This window comes from Cyprinodon variegatus, unplaced genomic scaffold (genome assembly GCF_000732505.1).
Source record: "Cyprinodon variegatus isolate N-32 unplaced genomic scaffold, C_variegatus-1.0 Scaffold80, whole genome shotgun sequence".
NCBI lineage: Eukaryota > Metazoa > Chordata > Actinopteri > Cyprinodontiformes > Cyprinodontidae > Cyprinodon > Cyprinodon variegatus.
The window spans coordinates 194,704-213,505 of NW_015150533.1; the positions used below are offsets into that span (position 1 = coordinate 194,704).

The 18,802-nt window shown below is 36.2% G+C and overlaps 1 protein-coding gene across 11 annotated transcripts in view; it reads left to right on the forward strand.

Moving 5' to 3' along the window:
- LOC107083665 (receptor-type tyrosine-protein phosphatase S-like) overlaps nt 1-18,802 on the forward strand; it is a 272,199-nt gene that overhangs the window by 157,010 nt on the left and 96,387 nt on the right. For all 11 annotated transcript variants that reach the window (XM_015373047.1, XM_015373045.1, XM_015373049.1 and 8 more), the window contains one exon: nt 13,327-13,515. In XM_015373047.1, coding sequence (XP_015228533.1) covers nt 13,327-13,515 — 189 coding nt within the window. The remainder of the gene's footprint in view (nt 1-13,326; nt 13,516-18,802) is intronic.

The following is an 18,802-nucleotide window of genomic DNA, read 5'->3' on the forward strand; positions in this document are numbered from 1 at the left end:
TTGCAAAGAAAATATATAAACTTTTCCTCAGTCAATATGCTCTATCCAGAACTCCTCAAGTGGAAAAGTTTTAGTTTCACCTTGTTTAACTTGATAAAAAAAAATCATCTTTAAGGAACCTTTTGCTATCAGATTATTAATCTATTAATCGACAGATTAATCGATTTGCAAAATAATGGTTAGTTGCAGCCCTACATTTAGCAGCTTGCTTCACTACCAGCAGTATTTGGAGCCATCAGTAGTCTTTAATGTGATGTTTCTAAAAGGCAACTGTAATTTAAAAATCTTGCAGGTTCTCTGATACATCGATGCTAAAAGCTTTGAAAGGATAGAAAAAAAGCACCTCTGCCCTACTCTGCATTTCCTACTTGTCATTTGCTAAAATAATTGCCTTTTTTAATAGCAACATGCCAAACCTGTTGTTCATAGTTGAAAGGTGTTGTTGATGGCATCACCTTCAGGTAGTTTAAATAATGCTGTTAAGTATTATGAAAAATATTCAAATTTTCCAATTTGCAGCGGATTAGAAACAAATTAAAATAATCTGATACAGGTCACTATATGATAGGTTGGTATTTTCACACCAAAGCTCAATTTTGTTCGCTCCAACCTGGAAAATCCATAGACAGGCAAAAATACTCCTCAGCAGCGAACATTCAATGTGGAATTTAGATTATATACCTTGGCACTGGTACACTAGGGTCTTCAGAAGGAGTACAGAACAAATCCACAGCTTTCCACACAAGCAGATGACAAATGTGAACTTATTAAAATCAACCCCAGAGCCTAAAGGAAGAAAGCGGGTCTCCTGTGCAGTCGAGACAGAGCACTGAAAAGGAAGGAGGTAAGTGTGTTGATGGAGGAGAATTTGACAGATAAATGTCTATGGAGGATAACAGAAAGGCCCTGTTTTCTATCTTTAACTAGGCCCAAAGCTCCTAAATTAACCATTTAATATCAGGAAGGAACCAAGGAAGACTACGTTTGTAATGAAACGTCTGTCAAGAAAATGCAGGAATGGAGATTGTTGGCGGAAAGTAAAGAAGACGGGGGAAAAAAAGAGTGACTGCACAGCAGAAAACACAGGGATTTAAAATTCCAGAACAGTTGGCTCAAGATGAAATGAAATGACAAAAGGTGATTTGTATGATTGGCGGCGGAGAACAGGTGAGGAGGACAATAGCTGAACATGAGTTCTTGGAACATGGCAAAGGATTACAGGATATAGGACAAGGCACAAGGGAAAGATTTCCAGTAAACAGAGGGGATGTGGTTTGGGATTTAGACGGGCAGAAAATGGGTCGCCACGATGGGTGACTTGGCTGGAGAGCCATGGCACACATATGGGAGAGGGCTCAGCTGCATCCACATTTGACCACAAATTTGATTGCATTATAAAATTCAAATGCGCAGCAGCATTTTGATCAGCTATGCATTAGAACCATTATTAGTGTAGTAGTTATAGAGATGCATGAGTTCCACAGAGCATAGCTGATTATTCACCTAAGCAAGACTATTTTTCTCAGACAATCAAAATGTATGAAACACATGCTTTTATACTTACAATGGGAAAGGGTGTCTGACAGTACATTTATTATGCATTAAGTCTGGTTTATACACAAACATGCATAAAAAAGCACTTTATAGCAGTTTTATTATAGAGGGAACGGATTAACTTTGACAAAATGCAGGATCTTGTAAGGATTTGAAATGAAATTAATAACAGTCTAGTGAGGACTTGTAAAGATATGCACACAAGTACCAGAGATACAATGATGCATTCTAACTACATGCTTGCGTAAAACTACAACTCAATAATGTCTGTCTATAAAAAGCAAAACTGTAAAGCCTTATTAAGCCTATTTGGTACGTTTTCTGAGTGTGTTCACATATTTTGATAGCAATGGCGGGTGTCTTTGACTGTGACACCTACTTGGCTTTTACCTCACCGCTACAGCTGAATACCTAAGATGGGGGCCATCTGGCTCCACTAAGACTTTAACAGAGTCCTCTGTGAGTCCTTGGAGGGGGACATACAGGCGTATGAGATGCACTCTGGAGATGACATGACTTGTTGTTGGTTTTTGTTGTTGAGTTTTTCTTGTTTGTTTGCTTGTTTGTTTTTTTTTTTTATTTCAAGTTGCCTTTATTCCCACTATGTTTTACAGTGTCATAATAAAGGCTAACCCACCATTGGAGGACTGTCAGCTCCCTATGTTTTGGGATGACAAGGAGTTATCCTTCCCTTGAGTAATTCCCTGTTGACTCTGCTGTAGTTTTACTAAGTAAATTGGAGCTGAAATTGGATTCTTCTTAAAAAATCTTAGGAACTTTGATTAAATCTTTTTTTTTTTTTTCATCTTTAAAATATAGTTTTTTTTATTCCATCCTTGTGTTTGTGTTGCCCCAAAACAGATCCCAGCCTGCCAGAGCAGCTCTTGAGGCAGAAGTTATTGAGTCTGTTAAATTAAAGCACTGTGTGGAAGCTATTGAAGTCTCTGCTTCGTTCTGTATGACCCAGAGGGCACCAGAAACTCTCTTCACTTCATATACACAAACATTCAAGCTCATATCCGCTTTATTTTCTCCTGCCACTCCCAGTCAGGTGGAACCAATCAAACGTATCCCTCTCTGATTCTCAGCATCAAACACCTTCCACACCTCTAGCTCTTTCTTCACTTTAAACTACGTCGGCCGCCTGGTTTTTATCCCTTTGTTGTTTATACTTGTTTTATCAGTTTTGTTATTTATTTTCACCTTAAATCACCCGCTGATCATGTTTTAGGCCTAAGGAATCTTTTCTTTTTTTAGAGTATATCTAAACTTCTAATCAGCAACATATTTAAAAGTTACCACCAAATAGCTTTAATTTGTACTGGCCTGATTAATTTTTTTCTTAAGCTATTAGAAAGTTCTGTTGACATTAATCATCATTGTTGGTTAAAGATTGAGAACTATTTCATATATATTTTTAGCCTTATGCTTTTGTATATGCTTTATTTTTTTCTTGCTTTTTCTTCTTATTATATTGATTTTTATTGGAGTTGTGTTAAAAGCTTAATGTTTGCTTTAAACTATGTTTGTCCAACTCTAAGATTAAGTGAAAAATGTAACTCAAATGGGAAAAAAAATGCGTATAGGTGAGATTTTGAGCTGTAGTGATGCCAACTATGTCGGACTGGTTTGCTTTTAAGGTGTATATGTCTTAACTGTATATGACCGAGAGATGAAGACAAAGAAAGGGGGGGAAAAATGAGAGAGGGAGACCAAGAGGAGGCCAGCAGGCAGGCACTGGCCAGCTGGTAATGAGACAGTGAAGAATAAGCTTGGCAGTATCAGCACCAGATCTGTCTGCTCTTCCTGTCTGCCTGCATCTGAAATGGCCTTTGCCCCCTTCCACTTGTCTCCAACTGTTAGAGAAAGAGCAAATATGACAGACTGCAAAAGTTAGGCCATAAGAAGAGTTGAAAGGTTACAAGACTAATATAACTGAAAAAAGAATAAATAAGATGGCAGCATATGTACACCTCAGTCTACTGTAGTCCTGCTTATAGGTTCAAGTGCTCAAATGGAAGTTCCTGGTTGTGATGCAGAAACTATTAGCTTTTACACTGCTTTGCTCGTCTGAGATGTTTTTGAATTACATTTTTGCTGGCATACCTGGCATGGTTTGAGTCTTTTAACTACCAGCCATGGCAGGAGGAGGTTGGTCAAGAAGGAGCGTGTCAATGGATGCTTGACACTTACTGAAAAAGAAAATGTAATGGCTCTCAGAGCTTATACCCTGACATTCCTCCCTGTGTACCTAAATAAAAGGAGCTGCATTGCTTTGTTTACCTGAATTATCTCCGCCGTGTTCAAGATAAATTAGTCTATTTTAAATCCAAACAGCTTTTACCATTGCTGCCTGCAAGCTATTTGTTTGGAATTTGGCTGGTTTGAGATTTACTAGAGGACCAGTATTTTAATGTTCATATAGGGGTTACTCATGGCTGAGCTGGAAATTCAGTGCTGTTATTGGTTTAGCAGAGAAGGGCAGTAGGGCACAGGCAACAAATCAATAGGTGGATGTTCACCACATAGATGGCTCGCTTGCACCTGATCTCTTATTGGAAGCTTAAAAAGTTTTATTTCTTTAGAAATATCCTCTTTGCTGTCCTTGAATGACTTCACCATTCTTCTTACTCCCAGAAGCTCTTTCCACTTATCTTTTACCTTTTCCCTCCTCATGCATCACTTTTTACCCCCATACCAGTATTTTTCAGTTCTTTATGGCACGCCATCAGCACTCTGCTATCAATTTTACACAGTGTTTTATTCTACTGATGATTGCAGGCTGACTGGAGCCTGTCTCAGCTGTCATCATGTAAGATGTAAGGTAAAGCCAGGACAGTTTATCAGTTCCATCGCAGGGGTTAAACAGAGTTTTCCAAAACAAACAGCAGTGTAAACACTAAGCCAAGCGTCTGGACAAGTTAGGATATTTTCTTTTCTCTTGGATGAGGAAACTATTGTTACTCAAGCAATCTAGACAAACACAAGGATAACAAGCAAACTTCTCATAGTTCCAAAATGGAAACTTTCTTGCTGTGAGTCAAGTTCTATAAACACAACATCAGTAAAACCTAGCATTTCAAGTTAGAGATAGATAGAAAAATATACATTAAAAAATTCCATACCGTATATAAGAATTACCCATTACAAATATATTACAATAATAAGTAATTCAACATCATGTTTCGTTTAGATAATTCAGCCTTTGGACTTCATTACATGTTTGCTTCTAATTAGTTGAATATGGAATAGTGTTGCCTAAATAAATATGTTAATCTCTTTGCTTTAATTGTGCAATCAATGATGTGGAAAGTACACACATATAAAGGGACACATTTATCCCACTAAATGTTGCATGCAGATGCACAGGGTATTTAATTGCTAAAAATTTTGAACTCCTAAAACAAAACAGCAATAGAGTTATATCAACTTACAAATGTTTAATAGTTAAAAAGGGAACTATGACTCTTTGCGCCACATCAGATGAGAATAGGGAGAAAAGGGTGAGTCCTGTTGAACCTTAAGGAGTGATGACTTGGAAGGGCCCAGCTCATGCATAAAGAATAGCAAGGGGATGTGGCCTGAACTGCCAGCTTCATGCATATACATCAGCCAACAACCCAGGTGACTGAATTCATACAACATGGGGGTCATGCTGGAGCACCTCAGGGCTGGAAGTTGATGAGACTTAAAAGTCCTGAGTGCTTTAGAAGTGCTGTGTGCAGGCCTATTGCGGTAAAGGTTGAAGGAAGAGCTAAGTAAGGTGATTATTATTCATTCCTGTTTGACGGGAGATTACAGCTTAGTTAAAGAAGAGAGAGAAACTTAAAAAAAGCCTATAAATGTATAAAATGTTTTATGTAATGTAGAAGTAAGTACAGTTTTAACCAAGACTAACATTCAAGTGTTGTGAAAGCTGAGAATTATTTTGCATTTGTGTTAATATTTGGGTGTGAATAGGACCTTAAAATAATTGCTGAAATGGAGAGTTAGCAAAATTGTATTCTGATTGAGCAGAGGTGATGGGGGTATAGTGACAACAAATGTTTGTTATGAGATACTATCTGCATTACACACACATAAATAAAATCTTCATTGCTCTAAAAAAGCAAAGAACAAAAAACATTCTTCTTGAGCATTTCCCCCTTTGTTAATGCTGCTCAGGGATCCAAGTAGATTTAAATTCACATGGTGTTGATATAAAAAAAACACATAGAGAGCTTACATAATTGCCTTGTAATACCATGGCAATCCAGACCTAAATTTAATGAATCTGCCAACTAAAATGTTGACATATTCAAAGGAAACAGAAAATGAATATGTAATATTTTCTCTGGATATAATTTAAATAATTTATTGGTAGTACTTAAAGAATGTTTAGTACCACCTTTTCTCGAGCTGGTAGAAATAAAATATTGATAGTTATACAAAGGGATTTTTTTTACATTTAGCAGAGGATGATCAGCCCCATAGTTTATTAAGCAGCAAGAGACATACTGCTGAGAGCGAACCATCAGTGTGGACCATAAAGTGCAGACTCTGAGCTACACTCGTGCAAAGTCGCATTTATGCATAAGCACAGCTTGGAGATCAGAATTTATATATATATATATATATATATATATATATATATATATATATATATATATAGACATATATACATATACACACAATAAATTAAATTACAATAATTAAATTTTCCTTAATGAGGATTGATTTCTTGTTAAGACCAATAGTCTCTCTGTATATGAAACTGTTTCCTTAGTCTAATCCATAAACCTCCCTGAAATAACTTTGTGTTTGATGTTGGTCTTTGATTGAAGTCTTGACATTTTGGGTGTTTTGAAGGCAAGATTTTATTTTTTTGGCAGCACAGTGAAAGAGCTCAGCCCTCTTATGCTGTTGATTTTTGGCTGGGGAGCCGGGACAGCTTAGATTGGCCTTTGCTTACCATGATAAAAATGTAGGTCTTTTTTGTTGTGTTTTGTTTTTCTATTCAGGTAGACAATAAATTCCCCCAAACCTGTTATTTTGTGCAGTGCTAAACCTATCAATTAGTCTGTGCGCCAAAATACTGGTTGAAAACCTTGCGCATTCTTTTTCATGTTCTCATCAATGTGGGGTCAGATAAATTTGTCACTGTAAATCGTCTTCTTATAAACTTTATTTTAAATCACTTTGTTAAAAAAAAACTCTTAAAATGTATTTTGAAGAATGGCAGAATGCATATTAGAGCTCATATTCTATATAGTGAAAGGATAAACTGATGTAGCAGTAAAGGGGTGAAGCTTAAATGAATATAATACAGCTGCACTGCTTTCCACATTACGTCATTTATTGGCATGAGTTTTCAAGGTGCCCACTAATCTTCATTAGACAACCACCTCTGCACATATATGTACACACACATACACACACAACTTGAGAAAAGCACATTCATAGCAGACCACCTTTTAAAATAACTGGGTGACTTTTCTTTATAGGGAGGCATTACACATAATGGCATTGATCTCATCCCTTTGCTCCCATGGACACTGTCTTACCCCAAACTCCTTGGGGGTAAGATATGTGTTTAAGGAGATATAACCTGTGTAAAATAAATTTCCTCTTGCTGAGGTAAATTGATCATTGATCTCCATTATTTTTACTGTAGAATGCAAAATCTTGGAACAGACTTACTGCAATTGATCTTAAATCTTAATGTATAACTTTTACTCACCAGGGAACTGGTAGCTGGCAACACTGCACAGTCGCAAAATAAAAGTTCTTTGTGTTTTGGAATCTGTTTGCAGACAACTTTACAGTAGGTCAGTGGTTCAGAAGTCATGGAGTTACTTGTAAAAATAATGCCCAATTAACCCGTTTTTCACTGAAAGCCAAGGAGTTAAAGCCCAGGGATTTGTTTTACCTGGCTAATGGTATTCCTGGGTAATTTGTCAGCATGCCTTACCATTACCCAGATCATTTAGCATGAGAAAACTGCACTACACCTTCAGTCCAGCAGGTGATGGTAATAAAAATGTACAATTGGTTCTCAATTTATTTCTAGTGCCAACCTGCTATAAATACGTCCTGGAGCTTAAAAAGTTTATTTAACTTTTTTTTTTTTTTTTTACAAACCTGCATGTAGTCAGAGTTGCTTTATAAAAGAATGATTCTTTCAAAATAACAACTAAAACTGATTAACCCTTTAATTGCTTGGTCAACCAAAAAGTTTACCATTTGGTCAAGAAAAGGGGGTTTGGACGTTTACAAGGCAATTAAAGGATAAACAGTTATTTTCTTTTATAATAAAAAACAGGTAAATAGCAGATATAAACATCAAAAACATAAAACATTTTTTGTCAAATATTTATTTATTAAACTTAGACTAAATCTACAAGAAATGAATGTCTTAATCATAAGCATATATTTACTGTATATCAGATAGAATCTGTAGATAAACTCACCAAGGAAGGATCCCCACAAGTTGATAGACGTCCAACTCGTAAAATAAAAAAGGTATATTCTTACATTTAGTTAAATGGTTACACTCTACTAATTGAGGTTAACTTAGGCTTTGGATGCAACTTTTATATAAAGACTTTTTCAAAATCACTTTTAAAGAAGAAACAGGATCCTTGAAGTAATCTTAAAAACTTGATTCACTGCATTGGTTACTTTATTAGTCACATAATTTACTCTAGGATTTTGTTATCTTCATTTTGAGTCATACATGCTTCTCTAAAGCTTAAATTCTACTCTGGATTTACCTAGATGGATTTTTATAATTATTTGACTAAGGGGAAATAATGCAATTTAGGAGCTAAAAAAAACATTTTCTTTGATGTTTAGAAAATAGGAGAGGCATCTTATGAGCTTACTATTTTATGAAGATCATAAATGCAGAATTAACCAAACTTAAGTTGACTTACATTAATATAACCAAATTGCACTTGGGAAAGTAAGTAATAGGTGTTGCCACTAGGTGATAGCCATTAAAAGTAAAAAAAAAAAAAATCATCAATGCCTGAGGGTTAACATTTCGAGCCTCAGAGACAGAACCTTTTTATTATGTACATATTAAGCCACAGTACCCTATGTGCATATTGACATAAGAATTTAGGGGAGTTTGGTAACACACCTTGCAAATTCTGCTTTTTTTTTTTTTTTTTTTTACAGAACTTTTACTCACCCACCCGTCCCTCCACAAAATGTTCCCCCTTTTCCTGCCTCTCGTTTGCTCATCCTGTGTGCTTCTCCAGATTGTATTTTGGGAGATTTTGATGTAAATGTTGCCCTTGGTGGCTAGATGTGCTGGGTGCAGAGAATACTAATAGGACATCAGATGTCTTTCTGGGAATGGAGTAGAGAGTAGAGGTTGAGTGCTGGTTGTATAATAACCCTTATTCAGCTGAGATGGCCATCTTGGAGAGGGCTATCGGTGCTTGGGCCATAGACACTGTGATTAGATTTCCCCTCTGTTGGTATTCTTCTCTGTCCCTGGATCTCTCATTGGTATTGTTCTACACATGTTCCTTCAAGCAATTTAACATTAGTCTTACCAGTCATTTTTTACATGGAATTTCACAAAAACAAGAGAAAGGATGCCTTAAACTTTTTTTCCACCTGTTTGAAAGAAAATCAAGTTTAGGTAATATTGTTATTAAAAAGTTGGCTTTTGCACATTGTGTGCAGTGACTATTGGCTGTTAGATGCTTTACTCCAGTACACAAAACTAAACAAAGAAAGAGGAAACGAAGATTCCCCATCACAGATAAATATCATCTTACCTAGTATTTGATAGCATGAACATTATGTTTAGTTTCTTTCTTGAATCCACCACTAACTAAACAGCGGGAGTAAAAAATATAGGATTGTGTGTCTGCTGTCTACCCTGTAGTTAAAACATCCTGGTAAATTAAATATTTATCATTCTAACACAAATTTATTCTGGCTTATAGGTTTATCAAACTTGTATCTCATCAGTGTACCCCTTTCTATTCATAAAAGGTAACTTATGTCTTTGTTTTTATCTTTTTTTTCTGCATCTAAACCCATGATGTTTATTATCTTCATTTTGTGTACTTTATAGCTCAAATTAGGTTTGAAGTCTCTCTGTCCTTCCTGTGCTCTCTCTGTCTGTGTCCCCATAGACCCTCTGTGGTTTTAGTGCACATGCCTGCTCAAAGCCTGTGTCTCTACGCTGCAGCACCGGGTAATCAGTTAACCTGATTAGGCTGCTGATGAAATTAAATCATTGCTGTAAGTGAAAATAATAATATGAGTAATAGGTGCGGGGTATGGTGGAGCACATCACAGCGCTTTGCTGCAGTCCCAGTCTGCTGGGATTCACCTCTCCCTCTTCATCATTAGTTATGACTCTCTCCACTCTGGGAGATCACTGATGGCTCGGAACTCTGTACTTCTAAAGCCTCTGATTTTGGCTACGCTTAAAAATTAATGGCATTTGCAGTATGATAATGTCAACAGCTCATATGCAGCATAAAATCCTCACCAATGCAAGGCAATAACTTGTATTAGTGATTTATTCGCTTGGGTAGCTGGGGAGCAGAGAAGTGACACCTAGGGATTTAATGGCATGTGGTATACTGTAGCAAACTGGCTCTTGCAACTTTATTAAAGGTTTCAGGATTTTACAGGTCAGGCTCTAGAAATGCATGTGCCTTAATAAAGTGTTCATTAAAGGAGATTTTAATTAGACTTCTTCAAGGCATGACTGAGGTGCTTTCATTCCATGCGTCTGAGCTAGTAGTGGAGGTAGTCACAAAGTTGAAACAGCCCTTACTTGTATTACAAAATTGACTTCTTTAATTAGAGATACTTTTGTCACTCAAAGTATAATGAGGTGAGGGTGACCTTGTTAGTCCCGCCTTTGAAATCAAGCTCTACCAGCTCTTTATTGCACTGACAAGCCTTATACGTCATACCAGTTTGTCTGACCAGGCTTTTTTCAATTTATTTCATTTAGCCTCTTCATATCTATTATCACAAAATGCAGAAATCATAGAAATACACTTGCTGTTCTGCTATTGAGACGGACCCCTTTGAGAATTCCAGGATACCATGCATGTCAGTTGCCTTCATATCCAGCCTGGCTAACCCTAAACTTCCACTCCCTCGATGAGTGATCTATTTATTTTGCATGACCGCCTTTATCGACAGAGCCTGTAAGCTTCAGGGCATGAGATTGTATCTGACTCTATTTCCAGGGAAGCAAGCAGCCAACATGCATGCCATTTGTCCAGGAAAGCTGCTGGTGCTGTATCAGGTCAGAGCAGCTGTAATAGTGGTATAATCTATCTGCAGATCCATAATCCTAGGATTCTTGTTTGCTCAGTTTGTTTGTTTATCCACCTTTTCTGCCCTATTTTAGCCCCTTTGCGCACATTCCCTCCGTCTTCTGCCTAATCAAATTAGTTTCAAATCCACTTACTCAGTGTGTATTCTCGTCCTGCTTTTGGAGGTCAAATGTCAAATAATGTAAGCGATAGCAACTACCACAAGACGTCACGTCCCTGCAACAGAGATTACTTAGGCAGCCGACTCTCACTCTTCTCTCTCTTTGGCCTGTGGGCCCCCGGGTCTGATAGGCAAGACACGCCGCTCCTCAGCTGAAGCCACGTTACGTGGACCCCACGATGATTTGAGTGAACTATTGATTAACTCTAGCTTCCACTTCTAGTTATTTACACCAACGTAGCATCTCCAGACCTGTTGCATTACGTTAACGCACAGTCTACTTTGTATTTAGTATATAGATATGTACTATATATTGTATATAGTATACTGTATTTTTTTATATTGTGTATATAACTATAGATTCAGTATTCCTTATATATGTCTAATTTCTCTGCACCATTAGCACAAAGTCAAATTGGCAATAAATCTGATTCTGATTAATATATTCATTACCTACTGGTAAAATTGCACAACACTACTTTAATGTGGCCTGTACTGGCCTTGGTTTTATGCTTTCATACCATGAATTTAGAGGGATTTGTTGTGCACACAGGGCAGAGGTATCAGATGTAATACTCGGAGTGCAGGGCAGAGCTACTCTTTTGCAGATAGGCTTCTCTAACAGATGGTACTCATAAGAGGCATACACGAGTGCAACACCTTTGATGGTATCTTACACATAGATCATCGATGACACTCAGAGAAGGGAGTTTGTAAGAAAAAACGTTGTGTACCTTTGTAAAGCAAAACGTTGGCTAAGGCTGCTCTGGGCTTCAGATGAACAGGTATAAAGGAATTACAAAGGGATGGTATGAATAAATAATGAAGAGGAAACGGCTTGAAACATAACAGTGTAAATGCCTGCACTTTTTGACCCACCGTTAAAATATTTACTGTGGTTTTATATCAACCTAGCAGACAACCTGTCTGGATTCGGACTGAAACAATCTGATTCTTAGTAAGTTTTTATTAACAGAACTGCATCTTCAGTGATGCCCTGATTTAAAAGACCAACTAAAACAGTAAAAAAGGATTTTGTCCTAATTTTACATAAATTATATTTCTGATTTTGCCAAGAGGCCGCTGTGATGGCTGCAGTGTGAATATGAGGTCATTGGCTTGCCAAATGCAGCTCTTTTGTGCCACTGGTCAGTATTTCAGTCAGTCAATCCTCTCCCATTTGGGATGTGGCCTTGAGCTTCAGATGCATATTATAGCTTTGGGTACTTCCCTTGTCATCTGAGAATGAATCACTGCTCTGGCTCCAGTCGGAGAAAAGGTCAGGCAATTTGACCCATGGGACTAATTGCCCAAAGACAGTAGGGAGGAGAGCAATGACCACAGAGTGCACTAAGCCGTCATCTCTTAAACAGAAATGATTGTTCAATCATGCACGATCTGCTTTAGGAAATTACTTGTTTCTGGTGAGGAGTTTTTTTTTAAGATATGAAGAGAAATATTAATGAAAAATGCAACTGCAAAAAAATAACTCCAGTGTAATATGCAATGAGCTAATGGTCCTAATAAAATGTTCAAAAGGTGAAATGATATGATGTATGATAGTGATATTTGAGTTCTTCCATTAATCAGCTTAACCTCTCTTTAGAATAAAACATTGGGTCTTGTTATCTTATAAATAAAAAAAACATTCCTTTGAATATATGCTTGTTGTGACTTTATTTATTGTATAGAACTGGATCAAGTCAAATAATCAATTTTGCTTTTTTCTTAGTGATGTTCGAAGTTTTATTGGTTTTAACTGCAACAATACCCACAGAGTGCATTGCAATTTGTCAAATTATGTACTTAGTTGTTTGCATCAGTTGAGAATTGTAAGGCAGTAAGGAAGTATTTAGTTTTGAAGATTTTTCTTTTCTGAACCAAATCAAAAAGGTACATCAGGTACAGTACTTTGTTAGTTGCTTCAGTCTTGCATGCAGGTCAAAGCCACATAATCAAGTGGATTTTCTTAGATGTACAGTCTGTGCATATCGTGCATTTCCATCCCTTTTCAAATGATTGCTTGTTAATTTTAAAGACGTTTTGTCTGATTGTGATTCACTCACTCTCTTAATTTCAATATATATATAAATTGCTAAATGTCGTGTTATTAGTCACTATTACATTTTTAACGTTTGCACCATGACGGAAGCATGGATTTGTGACGGTGATAACTTTCTGGGGCTGTTAAAAAAAGGACACCAACTCCAAACAAACTTAAAATACATAATTTTTGATTGGCTCACAAATAAGTTTTGAATTCCTGACTTACAGGCTTTTCAACTTCCCTTTCCCTGTTTTTCCCCACAGAGGACCTTCTGCCACCAGGCTTCCCAAATATTGACATGGGTCCTCAACTCAAAGTGGTAGAGAGAACTCGAACAGCCACCATGCTCTGTTCTGCCAGTGGGAACCCTGACCCAGAAATCACCTGGTACAAAGACTTTCTGCCCATAGATCCAAGTGCAAGTAATGGACGAATCAAGCAACTGCGCTCAGGTAAGACGAGTTTTAGCCACATTTTTTTGTTGTGTTACTTCTTTCCCAGCAGATTCCACATTCCAGTTATTCTGATAAGAGTACATATGATTGGACTTTTTTGCATGTGTCAGTTATTTATGTAATAGTAAACTAAGTTAGAATGGAAATTTTCTGACATTGATTCCAAGTGATATGTTATGAGCAAACTAGGATTGGGAGTTTATAGTTGAGGGTTAAATAAATGTAATTATCCCAAAACTGTGTCACTGTGGACAATGACAACAATGTTCACATTCTGCAGTACAAACTCTCATGTGAAAAAGCTTTCTTGTTCAGATTGATTAAAGCCCACAGATTGCCCCAGTAATGCAAAGTCTAATTATATTGCTAATTAAGTGCAGGCCCTGCAGTGGCTTTGGGCAACAGGGGTAGATATTTTCGGTCGATGATTTGTCACCATTTGAAAAATCAAATGACTTTCATTTGATTTGTTGCTGCAACCAGAAATGGGGGACGAGGTCTCTAAATAAAGATTCTGACACCAATGAGTTTTAGATTTTATTAAATCCCCTCAAAGGCTGTACATTCACAGAATTAATGATACATCATCTTATTATGAATCCCATACTAATGAAAAACATGTTCTGAAACATCTTTTATATTGCTTTTTGTTTTTGCAAATATTCTTTTTTATTTATCAATACAGAAATTTGTGTGTTTTTTTTTTGTATTTTTTGCATTACTCTAGATTTATTGATTCCATGGCAACAAATACAGTGTTATGCAATTGTATCATTACCTCTAGAACTTTTCATGTTTTATATCTTTAACCACAAATGTTGGATTGGAGATTGATGTGATAGCCCATCAAAAAGTCATCCACAACTGTGGAATAGCATTTTATACATTAAAATATAAAAGTCACTTTTAACTTAAACAACGCAGGTTAACCGCTTGCCTTCAGAGGTCCAAATGTGTATAACTCAGTCATAGTAAATGGTATTCTATAGAGACCTTGGGAGCTTTCAATAGAACCTTAGTAAATGAACAGCATCATGAAGGTCAAGAAACATAGAAAATGCGTCATGTGATGACATTATATGGATGTTTAAAGCCAGTTCTGGGGTGTAAAACACAAGCTTTGAAAATCTCAAGGAGCACTTCAATTCATGATCAAGGAAGTAGAAGAACTGCATTTGGATTGGTGACTTAAAAGACGTCTTACTCAGCTGCACACTTCACAATACTTGCCTTTATGGAGAAAGGGCAAGGTTGCTTAAGTATAAAAGGACCCTTCTTCAGCAAACCTTTGGAAGCTGGGGTCCTCGCAAATGAGACCAACATTTAACTTTTTGGCCTATATTTGAACTGATAAATGTGACATAAACCAACATGTCAGAGAGACAGCTTAGCTAAACATGTAGATAGACATCAAAGCATAAAATGAGCTATAGCATGACATAGACCTAACTCTATTTTAGAAACTAAAGACTGCTGTATAGAAACTCCTAAATCAATGTAAGCGTAAGGTATTTCATAAAGAATTATTGTGAAAAAAATCAGTCTCTAGATACAAAAAGTTAGTAAACAGGAAGATCTAGAAGAAGAAGTGAAATTTTAGAATATATTGATAAAAGGGAGGTGAATAAAAATGCAAATATCAATTATGAGATAGATTTATAGTTTTATTTAAAAAATATAGATATTTTTTTCTTTCCTCTTGCTGTTATACCGCCTAGTGTTGGTCTATCACATCTAATCCCAATAAAACCAATTGAAATTGATGTCTTTAATCTGAAAAATGTGAAAGTTTCAAAGGGTATACATTCTTATGGAAGACATAGAACTGATTACCTTAGGCAAAAGTTATTGGTTGTGGATAAAGATGAAACATTTGAAGATTAATCCTTGAACATACAAATGCTTGTTCATTTTTACTCTATATTCCTAAAACAATACAAGCCTTTTAATTCATATCACACTTGAACTGATTGTATAAAATGTCCTTTATACATGTTAACTAACTGAACCCAGCTTAGTTGCCAAATTTTACTGATGAATTACAATTTGCTAGTTTCAATTTATATGCATAAGAATGTCCTAGGATGTCTTTTCCATACTCTATGGTCCTGTTTAGATCTAGATTTCCTGCAATAGATATTGGGCTATAAAACTTTGAAACTTGTTATAGATTTTCTAAATAAAACCGGGACAGTTATTTTCTTCAATTTTGTTACACATTTGTTTATCCCCATCAGCATTTTTTTTTTTAGATTTTAGTGGGATCATTTAAAGGGTCAACTACAGCTTTTGAAAAACAGTTTTACCTGTAAAACTGTACAAATCTTCAACTTGTTCCTTGTGCCTTTGTGAGTAATAGGCTTCTGTGGATAAAAGAAATGTAGCTTCCAGTGTTGTCTAACCCTTGTATCATCTGTCTCTCTGTTTCATGATACCTTGAAGTCTCTCTTTGTGTTTCCTGTTTAACAGTTGTCCTGTTGTCACTCTCTTTGTTAAAGTGTTTTGTCTATGTTGGTGTCTGAAACTGAGATGTGCTTCATGGCACATCACAAGGGCTTCAAAAACCTTGTATTTACTTTGATTCATATCACAGTTGTAATCAAAAAGGAAATGATAAAAAAAAAAGTTAAACAAACTAAAAGATAAAAAACCCTCTTAACCTTTGAACTAATTGCTCTAATATAATTATTAAAAAATAAAAACCATTAATAGCAACTTATACTGTAAATATCAAGTTGATGCTTTAATTGTAAGGGTTAGATAAACAAAATGGCTAACTAGATTCTACTTCCTTTTAAGTATTTGGCGATTCTAACCTAAATTTTATCCTAAAATAAACTCTGTTGTTCTTCTTTTCTTTCTAATTACTTCTTCTTGCTTTGTCATTTTCAGAAAGATTTGGTAAGTGACTTGCAAAGCTCATAAAGCCAACCCACTCTCCTTGAAGCAGACGGCATATTAAAACCACCTCCCAAAATGCATGCAACCCTTGCTCCCCAACCCTAACCTTTTTCCTCTTTTTTTAATGCCCCCCCCCCGGTCTCCTCAGTTCATTCTTAATCTTTCATTTTGGTTTTCCTAACTCTCACTAATGTGAGCCTTTACTTGTATTACCAGGCTAGGCTTTACGTTTTTCTTGCCAAAGAGGTTTCCATTTTTAAAATAGAGTTAATAAGGCATTATACTGTAAGTTTGCCATAAATTTAGCATTTTTAAACAATAAGTAGATTTGTGAAGTCTTCCCAATTCTAATCAGCTGAAATTTGTCCCCCAGAAGCTGGAACATAGGCCATCAATAAAAATGTTTTGGGAAAGATTTATTAGCATCACATATAGATGGTATAGAAATGAATTATGGCCAGATTATAATCTGTGGGCAGAGCTGTAAACTTTATTTATTCACCATCTACTTGACAAATCACAACATGGAAACAGACTAACTTCTACATGCAAACTAATATATTTCAGTTACTTTTTAGTTTTTTATTAAAAGTAAAACATGTACAAAAACTTTGTTTCATCAGAACACATAAATATTAGATCTTTATGTTTGAATCCATTTGCCAACATAAGTTTGGCTTTTAAGGTTGCATTTGCAGCAATGATGGCCTCTCACTAAGTGGTCTTCCAGACCGTATCAATGTAAGTTTTGTTTAATTTGCTGTTGTAGGATTTAATAAGCTCACTTTATGCAGAACTGGTCTCCTTCCTGCTATATGGTGTATGAGCAATAGATATGCAATTCAAACTTGAGTACAACTGTCATGCCTGTTTTTACTTTTTTACACATCCACAGGTATGCCTTTTTGTAATTTAACTTATCATGGTTGCAAAGCCATGAAATCTACATCCAATAATCCCCAAAATTATGCAATCCTGGTCTGCAAAAAAATGTATTAAAATTTATTTAAAGAAAGCCTTTAATTTTTTTACCCTCATTAATCATGCATTTAGTAAATATAGATTGTTTTAATTATTAGTAGATTTTTTTTGGGTCATGATGACAAAAACAAAAGGATCAGGTCATTGAATTGGGGTGATAGAAACTAGCTGTTACCTTTCCAGTCTTTTGCTTGCTCTAGTAGATTTCACAACCTTAAACTCAAATTGATGATTTATTTTCTATTTTAGCCTGTTAGAAAAATCTGGCTCTGCCATATACCCTTTTAGAACAAAATATAAGTAAAGCCATTATATCAAAAGAAAAACACGTTTCCAAGATAGCTCACTAGCTGGCAGACTTGCTGGCAGACTGGTTCCTTATGTTCAAGACCATGCTGTGCTGGTGGGGCAGTGATATTTGAATCAGGCTCCCCTAAGGTGTTCCTTTAGAGGTGTGTAGGGAGCCTGACATTTCTCCCCAGTTCCCATGGCTGCAGACCCCAGGCCTTCACTGGCCTTGTCAACCACTATGATTCACCACAGGCCACAATGACAGTGAGAGGATGAGTATTCATAAAGAATATGTTCTTCTTTATTTTATTGAAAAAACAAAAGCTCACTTCAAGCTGCAGGATCGTCACATTCACAATTTATCATTGTGTGTTCTGAGTCACACGTAATATCCTTAAATTTACACTGATGTCAGCATCAGAGTCGTTCTGGAGAGAGAGGCTGGGACCTCTGCAGATGTAGTGACAGTAGAGTTTTTTTTCAGGGACCTACTGCCACACACTCAGACTCGAGAGGGGGCGGGGGTTTGGAACATCGAGAAGGTCAGCCAGATGCCCTCTGGAGGGTGGTCAGACTTTGACACACAGCCAATCACGCAACTTAGTTTCCCTCACATGCAGATGCAGAACACCTCTGGCCAAGCTGTCTTTATATAGCCTTTAGTTATACCTTTTTAAAATATATTCAGAGGGTTTTTTAAAATTTAAATAATACCACATTTGATCATTTAAGGAAGACAGAGACACGTTAGGATATTTAGGTCATTGTCCCCCTAATCTGTTCAATGCCAGGCTGACCAAAGCTTAGATGGGAAGCTTATGGCAAAACCGTTTTGTGTCCCTAATAGAGGTGGATTTGGTATTGTAATTAAAAACCAAACAGTTCCGCCTAACTGTCTTGGCCTACTTTCATATGATCTGCTTGTGATGTTTTAGTTTTAAAACTTTTTAAATATTCATTAAATTATGTTATAATTCGACAAACCTTTCTATTTTGTTTTTTTGTTTGTTTGTTTCATTTTAACTTTTCAACCAAGCAACCTTAACTACCCAAGCACTTCATTATTTTCATTTAATTGTCTCCTTTTAGTTGCTCCTTTCATTTCGTGATA